Raw genomic sequence first — 20,226 nt, 5'->3', positions numbered from 1 at the left:
TCCTTCTTCCTAATACTTCGGAAGCGCTGGCGGTAGGTTTCAGCAGTGATCTGGAACCGGGCCAGTAGTGCCTTCTTCAGCTCGGCATAGTTCCCACAGGCCTGTACACTGAGTCCTTGGTAGGCTTCCAGGGCCTTCCCGGTCAGACTCGGCCCTAGGTACTTGGGCCAGTCCTCCGGACCTACCCGGTGGACTCCCATCAGGTTCTCAAACATCTGGAGGTGCGTGTCAATGTCCGTCTCGGCCTCCCGGAATGGAGGCACATCCCGGAACCCTAGGCGGGGCCCCCGGTGTCCCAGCGTGTCCAACGCTGCAAGGAGTTGGGCCGGGAGGGTATCCATCGCCGGCTGTGCAGAGGTCCCCGTGCCGGAGTCCTCCGCAGGACTTGTGGCAGTCTCGTCGTCGGGGCCGGCCGGATGGGTGCGTACCCACTCACCGAGCCGACCAATGAGGACTTCACGGGTGTCCGTATCCACAAAGGCGATGTCTTTGGACTGGCATAATACCTGCAGCTCTGGCTTGCGGGCCCTCCGGTAGGGATGTTCGCGCTCCTGTCGAGCCCGCTGCTCCTCATTCTCCTGCATTTTAGCCTGCTTAGGGTCTGGCTTACGTGTTCCTCCCTGTGTGGTTCTATACTATCAGGTTATGGGCTATTGTGCCAACAGAACCTGGCCGTATAACGATACGGGCCCCTGGTTCTGCCTGGTGTACAGGACTGTGTGATCCCCACTGCTTGCCACCAATTGTTAGGACTCCCGGGCTCATGGGTGCATGGAGGGGCCTATCGCTCGTATCCGCCTTGAGAAAGGCAGTGTTTACAGCATTTGCACGGTCCCGGGAGAACCTCGGTTCGCGGATCACACAGTAAGGCCACAAAAGCAAGGTACAAAACGCACCTTTATTTCATATTAACAGTACATGAAAACCATAACCACACCACTAACACTACACAATACAGGTAGCCTACAATATACACAGCACACACTAACTATATCAGAACCACACAAAGGTGAACACCTCCCCTTCCCTTCCACAGTCAATAGTCACCTTGGGCAGTCTCTGAGCTGAGGCTGGTGGGGCCTTGTTGAGGGGGGAATGCAGAACCCCAGCGGAGGTACGGGCTCCACTGAGCCAAGGCCGATGCCCGCTGCCGGTCCTGCAGGTGATGAATCCCAGCCGCTTGGCCTGTGGGTGCCGTCGGGGTGCTGGCACGCTGGATGCAACCGCTGGCTGTGGTATGGGGTCCACTGCGCCAGGGCCGACTGCCCACTGCTGATGTTCTGGTGGGGTCTGGAGGGAACTCAGCTTCCTCCCCTGGGATCCTGCCTCGCCGGGTCAGGGATCCTGGATGAATGCCGAAAGTAGCACCCAGAGCTGCTGTGTCAGCCCCTTTTATTCTTGAGTTCTGCGACCGGATTGGTCGTTGCTTGAATCCTGAGATGTAAATGCCCCTGAGTCCTGTGTAGGGATTGGCTGAGGCCGGAGCCCTGGAAACTGGTTGTTCTCTGGGACTCTCTGGCCCCCTGCTGGTCTGGTGCCGGCCAGTCTATAACAAGTCCCCGGGGAGAACAAAAGGCCAGGAACCATTGCTGATAAGGGGCGGCCCAGGTGTGAAGTCAAAACAGACCATATTGTGGATTGCAAGGTCTCAGTCTATTCAACTGGCTGATGCTTCCTGTAGGAGAAAGGGGGGGATGAGATAAGGCATTTCCTGCTGGATTCAGACACCCTTAGAGAAATAGTACAGTTCTGCCTCCAGCGTGGCAGTTTCAGGCCTGCAAAGGTCTGGTAGTCACTGGGCGCTGTTTAGGAATAGCTGGGTGCCTGCCCCCCTGTGTTGGGGTGCAAGCACGGTAGGCCTTTAGGGGGGCTACCCATTGACGAACTGGGGTGGGGCATCCGAAGGTTCGTCACACTGTCCTATCCTGGTGTCATCCTGCTTATCTAATCGCTCTCAGTGTCCCCTCTCTGGGTCTCTGCTGCATGTGACACTGTGACCACCCCTCATACAGGCACTATACCCCTAGGTCCTCAGGGCACTGTCCTATCCTGGTCTCATCCTACTTATCTAATCGCTATCTATGTCCCCTCTCTGGGTCTCTGCTGCATGTGACACTGTGACCTCCCCTCATACAGGCACTATACCCCTAGGTCCTCAGGGCACTGTCCTATCCTGTGTCATCCTGCTTATCTAATCGCTCTCAGTGTCCTCACTCTGGGTCTTTGCTGCATGTGACACTGTGACCTCTCCTCATACAGGCACTACACCCCTAGGTCCTCAGGGCAATGTCCTATCCTGGTGTCATCCTGCTTATCTAATCGCTCTGTGTCCTCTCTCTGGGTCTTTGCTGCATGTGACACTGTGACCTCCCCTCATACAGGCACTACACCCCTAGGTCCTCAGGTCACTGTCCTATCCTGTGTCATCCTACTTATCTAATCGCTCTCAGTGTCCACTCACTGTGTCTTTGCTGCGTGTGACACTGTGACCTCCCCTCATACAGACACTACACCCCTAGGTCCTCAGGTCACTGTCCTATCCTGGTGTCATCCTACTTATCTAATCGCTCTCAGTGTCCACTCTCTGGGTCTTTGCTGCGTGTGACACTGTGACCTCTCCTCAAACAGGCACTACACCCCTAGGTCCTCAGGTCCCTGTCCTATCCTGGTGTCATCCTACTTATCTAATCGCTCTCAGTGTCCTCTCTCTGGGTCTCTGCTGCATGTGACACTGTGACCTCTCCTCATACAGGCACTACACCCCTAGGTCCTCAGGTCACTGTCCTATCCTGGTGTCATCCTACTTATCTAATCGCTCTCAGTGTCCACTCTCTGGGTCTTTGCTGCGTGTGACACTGTGACCTCTCCTCAAACAGGCACTACACCCCTAGGTCCTCAGGTCCCTGTCCTATCCTGTGTCATCCTGCATATCTAATCGCTCTGTGTCCTCTCTCTGGGTCTCTGCTGCATGTGACACTGTGACCTCCCCTCATACAGACACTATACCCCTAGGTCCTCAGGTCCCTGTCCTAACCTGTGTCATCCTGCATATCTAATCGCTTTGTGTCCTCTCTCTGGGTCACTGCTGCATGTGACACTGTGACCTCCCCTCATACAGGCACTACACCCCTTGGTCCTCAGGTCACTGTCCTATCCTGGTGTCATCCTACTTATCTAATCGCTCTTAGTGTCCTCTCTCTGGGTCTCTGCTGCATGTGACACTGTGACCTCCCCTCATACAGGCACTACACCCCTAGGTCCTCAGGTCACTGTCCTATCCTGGTGTCATCCTACTTATCTAATCGCTCTGTGTCCCCTCTCTGGGTCTCTGCTGCATGTGACACTGTGACCTCCCCTCATACAGGCACTACACCCCTAGGTCCTCAGGTCACTCTCCTATCCTGTGTCATCCTACTTATCCAATCGCTCTCAGTGTCCTCTCTCTGGGTCTCTGCTGCATGTGACACTGTGACCTCCCCTCATACAGGCACTACACCCCTAGGTCCTCAGGTCACTGTCCTTTCCTGGTGTCATCCTTCTTATCTAATCGCTATCTGTGTCCCCTCTCTGGGTCTCTGCTACATGTGACACTGTGACCTCCCCTCATACAGGCACTACACCCCTAGGTCCTCAGGTCACTGTCCTATCCTGGTGTCATCCTACTTATCTAATCGCTCTCAGTGTCCACTCTCTGGGTCTTTGCTGCGTGTGACACTGTGACCTCTCCTCAAACAGGCACTACACCCCTTGGTCCTCAGGTCACTGTCCTATCCTGTGTCATCCTACTTATCTAATCGCTCTGTGTCCTCTCTCTGGGTCTTTGCTGCATGTGACACTGTGACCTCCCCTCATACAGACACTACACCCCTAGGTCCTCAGGTCCCTGTCCTATCCTGGTGTCATCCTACTTATCTAATCGCTCTGTGTCCCCTCTCTGGGTCTCTGCTGCATGTGACACTGTGACCTCCCCTCATACAGGCACTACACCCCTAGGTCCTCAGGGCACTGTCCTATCCTGGTGTCATCCTACTTATCTAATCGCTATCTGTGTCCCCTCTCTGGGTCTTTGCTGCCTGTGACACTGTGACCTCTCCTCATACAGACACTACACCCCTAGGTCCTCAGGTCACTGTCCTATCCTGGTGTCATCCTACTTATCTAATCGCTATCTGTGTCCCCTCTCTGGGTCTTTGCTGCCTGTGACACTGTGACCTCTCCTCATACAGACACTACACCCCTAGGTCCTCAGATCACTGTCCTAACCTGTGTCATCCTGCATATCTAATCGCTTTGTGTCCTCTCTCTGGGTCACTGCTGCATGTGACACTGTGACCTCCCCTCATACAGGCACTACACCCCTTGGTCCTCAGGTCACTGTCCTATCCTGGTGTCATCCTACTTATCTAATCGCTCTTAGTGTCCTCTCTCTGGGTCTCTGCTGCATGTGACACTGTGACCTCCCCTCATACAGGCACTACACCCCTAGGTCCTCAGGTCACTGTCCTATCCTGGTGTCATCCTACTTATCTAATCGCTCTGTGTCCCCTCTCTGGGTCTCTGCTGCATGTGACACTGTGACCTCCCCTCATACAGGCACTACACCCCTAGGTCCTCAGGTCACTGTCCTATCCTGTGTCATCCTACTTATCCAATCGCTCTCAGTGTCCTCTCTCTGGGTCTCTGCTGCATGTGACACTGTGACCTCCCCTCATACAGGCACTACACCCCTAGGTCCTCAGGTCACTGTCCTTTCCTGGTGTCATCCTTCTTATCTAATCGCTATCTGTGTCCCCTCTCTGGGTCTCTGCTACATGTGACACTGTGACCTCCCCTCATACAGGCACTACACCCCTAGGTCCTCAGGTCACTGTCCTATCCTGTGTCATCCTACTTATCTAATCGCTCTCAGTGTCCTCTCTCTGGGTCTTAGCTGCATGTGACACTGTGACCTCTCCTCATACAGACACTACACCGCTAGGTCCTCAGGTCACTGTCCTATCCTGGTGTCGTCCTACTTATCTAATCGCTATCTGTGTCCCCTCTCTGGGTCTTTGCTGCATGTGACACTGTGACCTCCCCTCATACAGACACTACACCCCTAGGTCCTCAGGTCACTGTCCTATCCTGTGTCATCCTACTTATCTAATCGCTATCTGTGTCCCCTCTCTGGGTCTCTGCTGCCTGTGACACTGTGACCTCCCCTCATACAGACACTACACCCCTAGGTCCTCAGGTCACTGTCCTATCCTGTGTCATCCTATTTATCTAATCGCTCTCAGTGTCCACTCTCTGGGTCTTTGCTGCATGTGACACTGTGACCTCCCCTCATACAGGCACTATACCCCTAGGTCCTCAGGTCACTGTCCTATCCTGTGTCATCCTATTTATCTAATCGCTATCTGTGTCCCCTCTCTGGGTCTTTGCTGCATGTGACACTGTGACCTCCCCTCATACAGACACTACACCCCTAGGTCCTCAGGTCACTGTCCTATCCTGTGTCATCCTATTTATCTAATCGCTATCTGTGTCCTCTCTCTGGGTCACTGCTGCGTGTGACACTGTGACCTCCCCTCATACAGGCACTACACCCCTAGATCCTCAGGTCACTGTCCTATCCTGTGTCATCCTGCTTATCTAATCGATCTCAGTGTCCACTCTCTGGGTCTTTGCTGCGTGTGACACTGTGACCTCTCCTCAAACAGGCACTACACCCCTAGGTCCTCAGGTCACTGTCCTATCCTGTGTCATCCTACTTATCTAATCGCTATCTGTGTCCTCTCTCTGGGTCTTTGCTGCATGTGACACTGTGACCTCCCCTCACACAGGCACTACACCCCTAAGTCCTCAGGTCACTGTCCTATCCTGGTGTCATCCTACTTATCTAATCGCTATCTGTGTCCTCTCTCTGGGTCTTTGCTGCATGTGACACTGTGACCTCCCCTCATACAGGCACTACACCCCTAAGTCCTCAGGTCACTGTCCTATCCTGGTGTCATCCTGCTTATCTAATCGCTCTGTGTCCCCTCTCTGGGTCTCTGCTGCGTGTGACACTGTGACCTCTCCTCATACAGGCACTACACCCCTAAGTCCTCAGGTCACTGTACTATCCTGTGTCATCCTACTTATCTAATCGCTCTCAGTGTCCTCTCTCTGGGTCTTTGCTGCATGTGACACTGTGACCTCTCCTCATACAGGCACTACACCCCTAGGTCCTCAGGTCACTGTCCTATCCTGGTCTCATCATACTTATCTAATCGCTCTCAGTGTCCCCTCTCTGGGTCTTTGCTGCGTGTGACACTGTGACCTCCCCTCATACAGACACTACACCCCTAGGTCCTCAGGTCACTGTCCTATCCTGGTCTCATCATACTTATCTAATCGCTCTCAGTGTCCTCTCTCTGGGTCTTTGCTGCATGTGACACTGTGACCTCTCCTCATACAGACACTACACCCCTAGGTCCTCAGGTCACTGTCCTATCCTGGTCTCATCATACTTATCTAATCGCTCTCAGTGTCCCCTCTCTGGGTCTTTGCTGCGTGTGACACTGTGACCTCCCCTCATACAGACACTACACCCCTAGGTCCTCAGGTCACTGTCCTATCCTGGTCTCATCATACTTATCTAATCGCTATCTGTGTCCTCTCTCTGGGTCTCTGCTGCGTGTGACACTGTGACCTCCCCTCATACAGACACTACACCCCTAGGTCCTCAGGTCCCTGTCCTATCCTGGTGTCATCCTGCATATCTAATCGCTATCTGTGTCCCCTCTCTGGGTCTTTGCTGCATGTGACACCGTGACCTCCCCTCATACAGGCACTACACCCCTAGGTCCTCAGGTCACTGTCCTATCCTGGTGTCATCCTACTTATCTAATCGCTATCGGTGTCCTCTCTCTGGGTCTTTGCTGCATGTGACACTGTGACCTCCCCTCATACAGACACTACACCCCTAGGTCCTCAGGTCACTGTCCTATCCTGTGTCATCCTGCATATCTAATCGCTATCTGTGTCCTCTCTCTGGGTCTCTGCTGCGTGTGACACCGTGACCTCCCCTCATACAGACACTACACCCCTAGGTCCTCAGGTCCCTGTCCTATCCTGGTGTCATCCTGCATATCTAATCGCTATCTGTGTCCCCTCTCTGGGTCTTTGCTGCATGTGACACCGTGACCTCCCCTCATACAGGCACTACACCCCTAGGTCCTCAGGGCACTGTCCTATCCTGGTGTCATCCTGCTTATCTAATCGCTATCTGTGTCCTCTCTCTGGGTCTCTGCTGCGTGTGACACTGTGACCTCCCCTCATACAGACACTACACCCCTAGGTCCTCAGGTCCCTGTCCTATCCTGGTGTCATCCTGCATATCTAATCGCTATCTGTGTCCCCTCTCTGGGTCTTTGCTGCATGTGACACCGTGACCTCCCCTCATACAGGCACTACACCCCTAGGTCCTCAGGTCACTGTCCTATCCTGGTGTCATCCTACTTATCTAATCGCTATCGGTGTCCTCTCTCTGGGTCTTTGCTGCATGTGACACTGTGACCTCCCCTCATACAGACACTACACCCCTAGGTCCTCAGGTCACTGTCCTATCCTGTGTCATCCTGCATATCTAATCGCTATCTGTGTCCTCTCTCTGGGTCTCTGCTGCGTGTGACACTGTGACCTCCCCTCATACAGACACTACACCCCTAGGTCCTCAGGTCCCTGTCCTATCCTGGTGTCATCCTGCATATCTAATCGCTATCTGTGTCCCCTCTCTGGGTCTTTGCTGCATGTGACACCGTGACCTCCCCTCATACAGGCACTACACCCCTAGGTCCTCAGGGCACTGTCCTATCCTGGTGTCATCCTGCTTATCTAATCGCTATCTGTGTCCTCTCTCTGGGTCACTGCTGCATGTGACACTGTGACCTCCCCTCATACAGACACTACACCCATAGGTCCTCAGGTCCCTGTCCTATCCTGGTGTCATCCTACTTATCTAATCGCTCTCAGTGTCCTCTCTCTGGGTCTTTGCTGCATGTGACACTGTGACCTCCCCTCATACAGGCACTACACCCCTAGATCCTCAGGTCACTGTCCTATCCTGGTGTCATCCTACTTATCTAATCGCTATCTGTGTCCCCTCTCTGGGTCTCTGCTGCATGTGACACTGTGACCTCCCCTCATACAGGCACTATACCCCTAGGTCCTCAGGTCACTGTCCTATCCTGTGTCATCCTACTTATCTAATCGCTATCTGTGTCCCCTCTCTGGGTCTCTGCTGCATGTGACACCGTGACCTCCCCTCATACAGGCACTATACCCCTAGGTCCTCAGGGCACTGTCCTATCCTGGTCTCATCATACTTATCTAATCGCTATCTGTGTCCTCTCTCTGGGTCTCTGCTGCGTGTGACACTGTGACCTCCCCTCATACAGACACTACACCCCTAGGTCCTCAGGTCCCTGTCCTATCCTGGTGTCATCCTGCATATCTAATCGCTATCTGTGTCCTCTCTCTGGGTCTTTGCTGCATGTGACACTGTGACCTCCCCTCATACAGACACTACACCCATAGGTCCTCAGGTCACTGTCCTATCCTGGTGTCATCCTGCTTATCTAATCGCTCTCAGTGTCCACTCTCTGGGTCTCTGCTGCGTGTGACACTGTGACCTCTCCTCATACAGACACTACACCCCTAGGTCCTCAGGTCACTGTCCTATCCTGGTGTCATCCTACTTATCTAATCGCTCTGTGTCCTCTCTCTGGGTCTTTGCTGCATGTGACACTGTGACCTCCCCTCCTACAGACACTACACCCCTAGGTCCTCAGGTCACTGTCCTATCCTGGTGTCATCCTACTTATCTAATCGCTCTGTGTCCTCTCTCTGGGTCTTTGCTGCATGTGACACTGTGACCTCCCCTAATACAGGCACTACACCCCTAGGTCCTCAGGTCACTGTCCTATCCTGTGTCATCCTACTTATCTAATCGCTATCTGTGTCCTCTCTCTGGGTCTTTGCTGCATGTGACACTGTGACCTCCCCTCACACAGGCACTACACCCCTAAGTCCTCAGGTCACTGTCCTATCCTGGTGTCATCCTACTTATCTAATCGCTATCTGTGTCCTCTCTCTGGGTCTTTGCTGCATGTGACACTGTGACCTCCCCTCATACAGGCACTACACCCCTAAGTCCTCAGGTCACTGTCCTATCCTGGTGTCATCCTGCTTATCTAATCGCTCTGTGTCCCCTCTCTGGGTCTCTGCTGCCTGTGACACTGTGACCTCTCCTCATACAGGCACTACACCCCTAAGTCCTCAGGTCACTGTCCTATCCTGTGTCATCCTACTTATCTAATCGCTCTCAGTGTCCTCTCTCTGGGTCTTTGCTGCATGTGACACTGTGACCTCTCCTCATACAGGCACTACACCCCTAGGTCCTCAGGGCACTGTCCTATCCTGTGTCATCCTGCTTATCTAATCGCTCTGTGTCCCCTCTCTGGGTCTCTGCTGCATGTGACACTGTGACCTCCCCTCATACAGGCACTATACCCCTAGGTCCTCAGGGCACTGTCCTATCCTGGTCTCATCCTACTTATCTAATCGCTATCTGTGTCCTCTCTCTGGGTCTCTGCTGCGTGTGACACTGTGACCTCCCCTCATACAGACACTACACCCCTAGGTCCTCAGGTCCCTGTCCTATCCTGGTGTCATCCTGCATATCTAATCGCTATCTGTGTCCCCTCTCTGGGTCTTTGCTGCATGTGACACCGTGACCTCCCCTCATACAGGCACTACACCCCTAGGTCCTCAGGTCACTGTCCTATCCTGGTGTCATCCTACTTATCTAATCGCTATCGGTGTCCTCTCTCTGGGTCTTTGCTGCATGTGACACTGTGACCTCCCCTCATACAGACACTATACCCCTAGGTCCTCAGGGCACTGTCCTATCCTGGTGTCATCCTGCTTATCTAATCGCTATCTGTGTCCTCTCTCTGGGTCACTGCTGCATGTGACACTGTGACCTCCCCTCATACAGACACTACACCCATAGGTCCTCAGGTCACTGTCCTATCCTGGTGTCATCCTGCTTATCTAATCGCTATCGGTGTCCTCTCTCTGGGTCTTTGCTGCGTGTGACACTGTGACCTCCCCTCATACAGGCACTACACCCCTAGGTCCTCAGGTCCCTGTCCTATCCTGTGTCATCCTACTTATCTAATCGCTCTCAGTGTCCTCTCTCTGGGTCTTTGCTGCGTGTGACACTGTGACCCCCCTCATACAGGCACTACACCCCTAGGTCCTCAGGGCACTGTCCTATCCTGGTGTCATCCTACTTATCTAATCGCTATCTGTGTCCTCTCTCTGGGTCACTGCTGCATGTGACACTGTGACCTCTCCTCATACAGACACTACACCCCTAGGTCCTCAGGGCACTGTCCTATCCTGGTGTCATCCTACTTATCTAATCGCTATCTGTGTCCTCTCTCTGGGTCACTGCTGCGTGTGACACTGTGACCTCTCCTCATACAGACACTACACCCCTAGGTCCTCAGGTCACTGTCCTATCATGGTGTCATCCTGCATATCTAATCGCTCTGTGTCCTCTCTCTGGGTCTCTGCTGCATGTGACACTGTGACCTCTCCTCATACAGACACTACACCCCTAGGTCCTCAGGTCACTGTCCTATCATGGTGTCATCCTGCATATCTAATCGCTCTGTGTCCTCTCTCTGGGTCTCTGCTGCGTGTGACACTGTGACCTCCCCTCATACAGACACTACACCCCTAGGTCCTCAGGTCACTGTCCTATCCTGGTGTCATCCTACTTATCTAATCGCTCTCAGTGTCCACTCTCTGGGTCTTTGCTGCATGTGACAATGTGACCTCCCCTCATACAGACACTATACCCCTAGGTCCTCAGGTCACTGTCCTATCCTGTGTCATCCTACTTATCTAATCGCTCTCAGTGTCCTCTCTCTGGGTCACTGCTGCATGTGACACTGTGACCTCTCCTCATACAGACACTACACCCCTAGGTCCTCAGGTCACTGTCCTATCCTGGTGTCATCCTACTTATCTAATCGCTCTCAGTGTCCTCTCTCTGGGTCTCTGCTGCATGTGACACTGTGACCTCTCCTCATACAGACACTACACCCCTAGGTCCTCAGGTCACTGTCCTATCCTGGTGTCATCCTACTTATCTAATCGCTCTCAGTGTCCTCTCTCTGGGTCTCTGCTGCATGTGACACTGTGACCTCTCCTCATACAGACACTACACCCCTAGGTCCTCAGGGCACTGTCCTATCCTGTGTCATCCTGCTTATCTAATCGCTCTGTGTCCTCTCTCTGGGTCTTTGCTGCATGTGACACTGTGACCCCCCTCATACAGACACTACACCCCTAGGTCCTCAGGTCACTGTCCTATCCTGTGTCATCCTACTTATCTAATCGCTCTGTGTCCTCTCTCTGGGTCTTTGCTGCATGTGACACTGTGACCTCCCCTCATACAGACACTACACCCCTAGGTCCTCAGGTCACTGTCCTATCCTGGTGTCATCCTACTTATCTAATCGCTCTGTGTCCTCTCTCTGGGTCTTTGCTGCATGTGACACTGTGACCTCCCCTCATACAGACACTACACCCCTAGGTCCTCAGGTCCCTGTCCTATCCTGGTGTCGTCCTACTTATCTAATCGCTATCTGTGTCCTCTCTCTGGGTCACTGCTGCATGTGACACCGTGACCTCTCCTCATACAGGCACTACACCCCTAGGTCCTCAGGTCACTGTCCTATCCTGTGTCATCCTACTTATCTAATCGCTCTCAGTGTCCTCTCTCTGGATCTTTGCTGCATGTGACACTGTGACCTCCCCTCATACAGGCACTACACCCCTAGGTCCTCAGGTCACTGTCCTATCCTGGTGTCATCCTACTTATCTAATCGCTCTCAGTGTCCTCTCTCTGGGTCTTTGCTGCATGTGACACTGTGACCTCCCCTCATACAGGCACTACACCCCTAGGTCCTCAGGTCACTGTCCTATCCTGTGTCATCCTACTTATCTAATCGCTCTGTGTCCTCTCTCTGGGTCTTTGCTGCATGTGACACTGTGACCTCCCCTCATACAGACACTACACCCCTAGGTCCTCAGGTTCCTGTCCTATCCTGTGTCATCCTACTTATCTAATCGCTCTGTGTCCTCTCTCTGGGTCTTTGCTGCATGTGACACTGTGACCTCTCCTCATACAGGCACTACACCCCTAGGTCCTCAGGTCACTGTCCTATCCTGTGTCATCCTGCTTATCTAATCGCTCTATGTCCTCTCTCTGGGTCTTTGCTGCATGTGACACTATGACCTCCCCTCATACAGGCACTACACCCCTAGGTCCTCAGGTCCCTGTCCTATCCTGTGTCATCCTACTTATCTAATCGCTCTCAGTGTCCTCTCTCTGGATCTTTGCTGCATGTGACACTGTGACCTCCCCTCATACAGGCACTACACCCCTAGGTCCTCAGGTCACTGTCCTATCCTGGTGTCATCCTACTTATCTAATCGCTCTCAGTGTCCTCTCTCTGGGTCTTTGCTGCATGTGACACTGTGACCTCTCCTCATACAGGCACTACACCCCTAGGTCCTCAGGTCACGGTCCTATCCTGGTGTCATCCTACTTATCTAATCGGAAATGGGGGGTGTAGACTGCCGTGTGCACCAGCTGCTAGGGTAAATATCACCGAAGGATGTTTCTCCAGCATCCAAAGGAAACCAAATATTTCTTAACACAAATTTGCGTAAAATGTTCAAGAAGTTCATGTCGCCTCAATGGGCGGTCCCACATTTTGGGGCAAATTTGTGAGTTAGGTTTACAACAATAAAATGTAAATAGAAGAGGGAACGTGGGCCATAACTAGCCAGGCCATGTACAGAGGAGAAACAGGAGAACTGAAGTCTCTACGTATATCCCAATCTAGTAGAGAAACAGAAGGTATCCAGCCCATTTATAGTTCTTGCTTTAGCTCCATCTGGCTACGTGATGTTTTGCTGATTGCAACAAATGTCTCGTAAGTCCAGTGACATCATATGTCCAACATTGCCCAGAATATAAGATAAATGTTTATACAAATGCATCATTCTAATCCTAACACTAAACTTACCAGATTTACCGACACCAGCTCGGCCAAACACAGCAATCTTAACTTCAGCAATTTTTGCCATCTTCTTAGGATAGTCTTTGATGTTCTTGTACCAAACAGTTTAATACACAATTCAAGAGTCACCGTGTCATTGTCAGCACCCCACTGGTTCCAAATCTAAACACAAGAAAGACACATAGGGGATGATTCAAGTTGCTACTCCTTCTTTAATGAACAAAACCATGTGCACTGCAGGTGGGTCAGATGTAATATGTGCAGAGAGTTACATTTGGGGGAGTTATGTTGTCCTGTGCAGAGTAAATACTGGCTGCTTTTTTTTTTTACACTGCCATTTATACTTCAGTTTGAACGCACCCCACATAAATGTAACTCTCTCTGCACATATTACATCTACCCCACCTGCAGTGCACATGGTTTTGTACATTAAAGAAAGAGTTTGCTTTTGCAAACCAACCTGAATTAGGCCTATAGTATATTACAATAAACTGTCAAACATTTAACTTCTCTTCCATAAATATTTAATAATATCTATTTAACAGAGAAATGTATCCAGTTGTGAAACCTATGGCTTGTACAGCAGTAAATGTGTCCTGAAGCTTAACTTATTGATTGCCAACGCTGCTGGGAGAGATTCACAGCGACTATACAAATACAGCCAAGTCCATTTACTGAAGTTTCGTTAAATATTGCACCCAAAAAAGAACAGTCTCTGTGAGGGTCGATGGCAATTTTATTGGATATTTGGCGGATTATCACAGTAAAGCTGGGTACACATCTATACAATCCCTATTTCTGGCAACCGTTCGGCCGACCGTACTCCCGTCGGACCGTCCACAAACAACAGCCGACACGCGCGTACACACCTGTACAATTTTACTTGCGACGTCTGATGGACTCCCGTCCAAACAGTCGAAAGAAAAAGATTGTACCACCGTACACACTGTCTCGATTTGGGCTATTGACACGTCACATGTGACCAAAATTATCATAATGGGCTGGGTTAGGGCATAATTATAGCTGTCACCCTTTTACCTATTAAAAAAAAAACGGCGTGGTGTCCCCCCCACAGCCGTAACCAGTACCAGGCTGAAAGAGCCGGGGCTGGTATTAAAAAATCAGGAAACCCGACAAATAGGGCTTCGCTGATTTTTTTAAAACCAGCCCCAGGCTCCAGGTCCGGGGGACAAAATGACCAGGGGTCCCCCGTATTTTAAGAACCAGCCCCAGGCCAAACCAGCCAGCAGGGTAATGCCACAGCCGGGGGACACTTATTATATAAGGTCCCGCGGCCAAAGCATTCAGCCCTCTGACCAGTCAGCCTGGCCAGGGGTCCTGAGGGAGTGGGGACCCCCCCCCCCAATAAAGGGGTCCCCCCCCTCCAGGACTTACCTGACCAGGCTGAAGCCTGGTGCTGTCCCCGGTGGCCCTGTGCGGTGGCCACCGGGCTGATCATTGTGTAAAAAAAATAGAATAAAAACTATTGTTTTTTCCTGTGGAACTATGAGTCCCAGCAAGCCTCCCCCGCAAGCTAGGACTTGGAGAACCACAAGTCCCAGCCTGCGGGGCATTAAAGGGCCCGCTGGGTCTTGTAGTTCCACAGTAAAAAAAATTGTTAAATACACACTGACACATTAGAAAAATAAAAGTTTAATACATACATTACACAAACACACTGATACTTACCTATCTTGATCCCGTAGGTAGGTCCCAGGGTCCGGTCCGGTGGCTTGGTTCCGGGGCTGGTCCGGGGCTCCAGGGCTGAAGAGTCCGGGGTCCTGGATCCGTAGTAATCCCAAGGGGTACCTGGGGAAGGTAATCCTACTCACCTGTCCTCTGGCATCCACCCCGGCATCTGCTGTTGAAGACGCGCTGCTACCGGCTGCAGTGGTACCGTCTCTGCCTCCGCTATACACTAGAGGCGCAGAGATCCTTCTTCCTCGGCGCCTCTGCTCAAAATGATTTCTGGCCAATCAGGAGCCGAGGAAGTCGGCTCCTGAATGGCCAGAAATCATTTTGAGCAGAGACGCAGAGGAAGAAGGATCTCTGCGTCTAGTGTATAGCGGAGGCGGAGCGGGTACCACTGCAGCCGGGAGCAGCACTACTTGCAGAGAAGATGCCGGGGTGGTCGCCACAGGAGCATGTGAGTAGGATTTGCTTCCCCAGGTACCCCTTTGGATTACTACGGATCCAGGACCCCGGACTCTTCAGCCCTGGAGCCCCTGAACCAAGCCACCGGACCGGACCCTGGGACCTACCGACAGGGTCAAGATAGGTAAGTATCAGTGTGTTTGTGTAATGTATGTATTAAACTTTTATTTTTCTAATGTGTCAGTATTTTTTTTCCTGTGGAACTACAAGTGCCATAGGGCCCTTTAATGCCCGCATGCTGGGACTTGTGGTTCTCCAAGTCCCAGCATGCGGGGGAGGCTTGCTGGGACTCATAGTTCCACAGGAAAAAAACAATAGTTTTTATTATATATTTTTTTGCACAATGATCAGCCCGGTGGCCACCGCACAGGGCCACCGGGGACAGCACCAGGCTTCAGCCTGGTCAGGTAAGTCCTGGAGGGGGGGGACCCCTTTATTGGGGGTTCCCCACTCCCCCAGGACCCCTGGCCAGGCTGACCGGTCAGAGGGCTAAATGCTTTGGCCATCTAAATTTAACAAGGAGTGCGCCCACAAAGCGTTTTTTTCTGTCTTTGTCAGTCCTCTTCTGACAAAAAAAACCCCAGTGTATATTCATTGTCACTTTCCCTTCTCATTGATTACAGATGGACGGTCAGCAATCGTACGTCCAGCCTGGCATTACATTTCCCATATGAAATGCCCTCCACACTGTAGGTGGGCAACTTTATGATATAAATGAATTTGCCATAGAGAGCAGCCACAGGCCAAAGTACTGAGGCGGGTGTGGGCAATCCTGGTGAGGTCTGAGTCCAGACCCTGCGTCCTCCTGGCAAATTTCCTGAGATAGATGAAATGCATCCAGGGAATATGTAGGGGTCTGTGACTCTGCCAGGGGGGCCCAGACCCCTACATAGCCCCCCAAATGCATTTTATCTCCTGGACTTTGCAAGGGGGTGATTTCTTGACTATGAACCTATTATAACAACAGCAACCAATTTGTGAGAATTAGGTCCTCAGCTGTCAGTCTATGGGTGCTGTGCACTTGGTGTATTCCCTAAGCTGTGTAATATGTCACATGAAGGGCAGAAAGCAAGGACATGTCGCAAAATATAGAGGGAGACATTTACTAAGATGTGTATTCTACTTCACATGTGATGTTGCTATAGGCAACCAATCAGATCCTCTACTATCGTCTAGACGGTGCTAAATAAAAAAGTACATTCTGATTGGTTGCCTATAGCAACATAGAAACATAGAAACATAGAATTTGACGGCAGATAAGAACCATTTGACCCATCTAGTCTGCCCCTTTTTTACCCTTCAGGTAAACTCAACCCTTTTTAATCCTTATTTCTTTGTAAGGATATCACATGTGAAGTAGAATACACATCTTAGTAAATATCCCTCAGAATGTCTAAGAAGGGGATGTATTGATATTTGTCACTTCCGATGGAGGTTATCCCCAATATGTAAGGAAGTAAAAGCATTGCCCACAATATAAAGTGTTTGGTTTTAGAACATATCACTTAGTAAATGTCACCCCTTGTGTCATACAGAATTCTGTGTACTGCCGCTCAGCATTCTCATCACCTAATCTATAGGTAATAGAAGCTCTCCGTAATGTTTCTATATATACAGTGCAAGCAGCAGAAGATACAGGTATATACCCTACACAGGATACATGACATCCGGGTATATACCCTACACAGGATACATGACATCCGGGTATATACCCTACACAGCATACATGACATACAGGTATATACGAGTTATGTATAAATGTGCGGATATTGCAGATGTCTCCTGTCTCATATCATAGTGCAATATAAGATGTAATACTTGTGCACGCATACATGACATCCGGGTATATACCCTACACAGGATACATGACATCCAGGTATATACCCTACACAGCATACATGACATCCAGGTATATACCTTACACAGGATACATGACATCCAGGTATATACCCTACACAGCATACATGACATCCGGGTATATACCCTACACAGGATACATGACATCCGGGTATATACCCTACACAGGATACATGACATCCAGGTATATACCTTACACAGGATACATGACATCCAGGTATATACCCTACACAGCATACATGACATCCGGGTATATACCCTACACAGCATACATGACATACAGGTATATACCCTACACAGCATACATGACATACAGGTATATACCCTACACAGGATACATGACATCCGGGTATATACCCTACACAGGATACATGACATCCGGGTATATACCCTACACAGGATACATGACATCCAGGTATATACCCTACACAGCATACATGACATACAGGTATATACCCTACACAGCATACATGACATCCGGGTATATACCCTACACAGCATACATGACATCCAGGTATATACCCTACACAGCATACATGACATACAGGTATATACCCTACACAGCATACATGACATCCAGGTATATACCCTACACAGCATACATGACATATATACATACATACAGGTATATACCCTACACAGGATACATGACATCCGGGTATATACCCTACACAGCATACATGACATCCGGGTATATACCCTACACAGGATACATGATATCCGGGTATATACCCTACACAGCATACATGACATCCGGGTATATACCCTACACAGGATACATGACATCCGGGTATATACCCTACACAGCATACATGACATATATACATACAGGTATATACCCTACACAGCATACATGACATCCAGGTATATACCCTACACAGCATACATGACATATATACATACAGGTATATACCCTACACAGCATACATGACATCCAGGTATATACCCTACACAGCATACATGACATATATACATACAGGTATATACCCTACACAGCATACATGACATCCGGGTATATACCCTACACAGGATACATGACATATATACATACAGGTATATACCCTACACAGGATACATGACATCCGGGTATATACCCTACACAGCATACATGACATCCGGGTATATACCCTACACAGGATACATGATATCCGGGTATATACCCTACACAGCATACATGACATCCGGGTATATACCCTACACAGGATACATGACATCCGGGTATATACCCTACACAGCATACATGACATCCAGGTATATACCCTACACAGCATACATGACATATATACATACAGGTATATACCCTACACAGCATACATGACATCCGGGTATATACCCTACACAGGATACATGACATATATACATACAGGTATATACCCTACACAGGATACATGACATCCGGGTATATACCCTACACAGCATACATGACATCCGGGTATATACCCTACACAGGATACATGATATCCGGGTATATACCCTACACAGCATACATGACATCCGGGTATATACCCTACACAGTATACATGACATCCAGGTATATACCCTACACAGCATACATGACATATATACAGCCAGGTATATACCCTACACAGGATACAGCACTAACGTCACATACACATAACAGACCGTGCACAAATGATCTCCATCATCGTACAAGGAGCCAGGGACACTCACCCGTTCTGCAGCCGAGATGAGAGCAGTCACAGCCGCAGGAGAGGTCGCTGAGTGGGAGGCAGAGCCGCCTGTGTCGGTTCTGTGTCACAGCCGCAGCGCAGGGCGGAATACAGAGGTGGGGCGGCCTCTGCTGGCCATTCTGCATACTGCAAGTGATAATATAGAACGTCATTGGTGTGTGTGGGCTAAAGGTCAGGGGCAGAGCGATGCGTTTTTGCCCAGCGTGTATGTACGGCGATGAAGGTGAAAATCGCATGGTGCATACACACTTAACGACTTTCACCTGTTCAATCAACGTTCCCGGGACATGAAGCATAGCTCCGCCCCCCGAGACCCAGAAGCCCCACCTCACATTTTGATTGGTCCTCCGGCCATTTAGTCAAAGGTGATGGATTACCATCGATACCTAAAACTATCGATGGTTATCCATCATAGATTAAGACTATTAATGGTTGGTTGCAGAATCGCATGGTTGCCATCGATCGTTACTGCACCAATGGCCATCCTTATAGCTGGATCTTATCGAAACCGTCCATCCCGCCACTCATCGCTGGTCCATACACACTGGGTGGGGTCTAAGCTGCTTTCAGCTCAAAATCATCCAGTTTATATATTCTTATGGTAACGCTGTCTTATTCAATGAATAGAGTAGTACAGTGCCTCCATCCCAAGCAACTTATGATGTAGCAAATACAACTTATATATATATATTGGTGGTTAGAACTATGCGGGTGAGCTTGGGGAATCACCCTTAGTAATATTTAATAAGCATAAACACTTTAACAATTTATTTACACCTCGTCAGATACTTATATGTTAGTTGGGCGCAGGGCCGCCGACAGGGGTGCCTTGGGTACAGCTGTCCCAGGCCCGGCCTCTAGAGGGGCCCGGGCAGCTGCCCACAGCTCCCCCCCACCCGCCCACAGCCTCCCCCACGCTGACACCGGCGCCAGGCACGCACAATACACATTGCAGCCTGCAGAGCGCCAAGCCTAGAACACAGAGGGGCTCGGCGCTCTGCAGGCTGCACTGTGCAGTGTGCGCGCCAGACCGTGGAGGCTGAAGGATCCGGAGGACATTGCCATGGGTGATGGTAAGTAATCGGTAGGGGGGTGCGGGCAGGCGCTGGGGGGCGGCGGAGATATGGTGCTGTGCTGCTGGGGGCCCGGACTGTAGGTCAGTCCCGGGCCCCAACATTTCTAGTGGCGGCCCTGATTGGGCGCCCACTATAGTTAGTACGCTCATACCCCCACTATCCATGTCGGCATGAAGTTGACTTTATATAGTGTGGCGAGCCACCGAGCCCGAAGCGTGGCGAGCGTAGCTAGCCCCACGAGGGGACGCGGAAAACTAAGCAAATAGCTTGGTGGGCGCCCAACTAACATATATAAGTACCTCTTTATATAATAAACAT

At 50.7% G+C, this 20,226-nt stretch overlaps 1 protein-coding gene across 1 annotated transcript in view; it reads right to left on the bottom strand.

Annotated features, from left to right (window-relative positions):
• The window catches only part of LOC146073543 (ras-related and estrogen-regulated growth inhibitor), an 80,376-nt gene extending 61,287 nt beyond the window's left edge, over window positions 1–19,089 (bottom strand). The window contains exons 1-2 of the mRNA XM_083180726.1: window positions 18,813–19,089; window positions 13,137–13,292 (exon numbers count right to left, since the gene is read on the bottom strand). Coding sequence (XP_083036852.1) covers window positions 13,137–13,197 — 61 coding nt within the window. The 5' untranslated portion in view covers window positions 13,198–13,292; window positions 18,813–19,089. The remainder of the gene's footprint in view (window positions 1–13,136; window positions 13,293–18,812) is intronic.
• Window positions 19,090–20,226: the final 1,137 nt, after the last annotated feature.

The sequence above is a fragment of the Crinia signifera genome, chromosome 4, assembly GCF_055691185.1.
Source record: "Crinia signifera chromosome 4, ASM5569118v1, whole genome shotgun sequence".
Taxonomy (NCBI): domain Eukaryota; kingdom Metazoa; phylum Chordata; class Amphibia; order Anura; family Myobatrachidae; genus Crinia; species Crinia signifera.
Note: the sequence above shows the minus strand (reverse complement) of the source record. Positions and strands in the feature narration are given on the sequence as shown.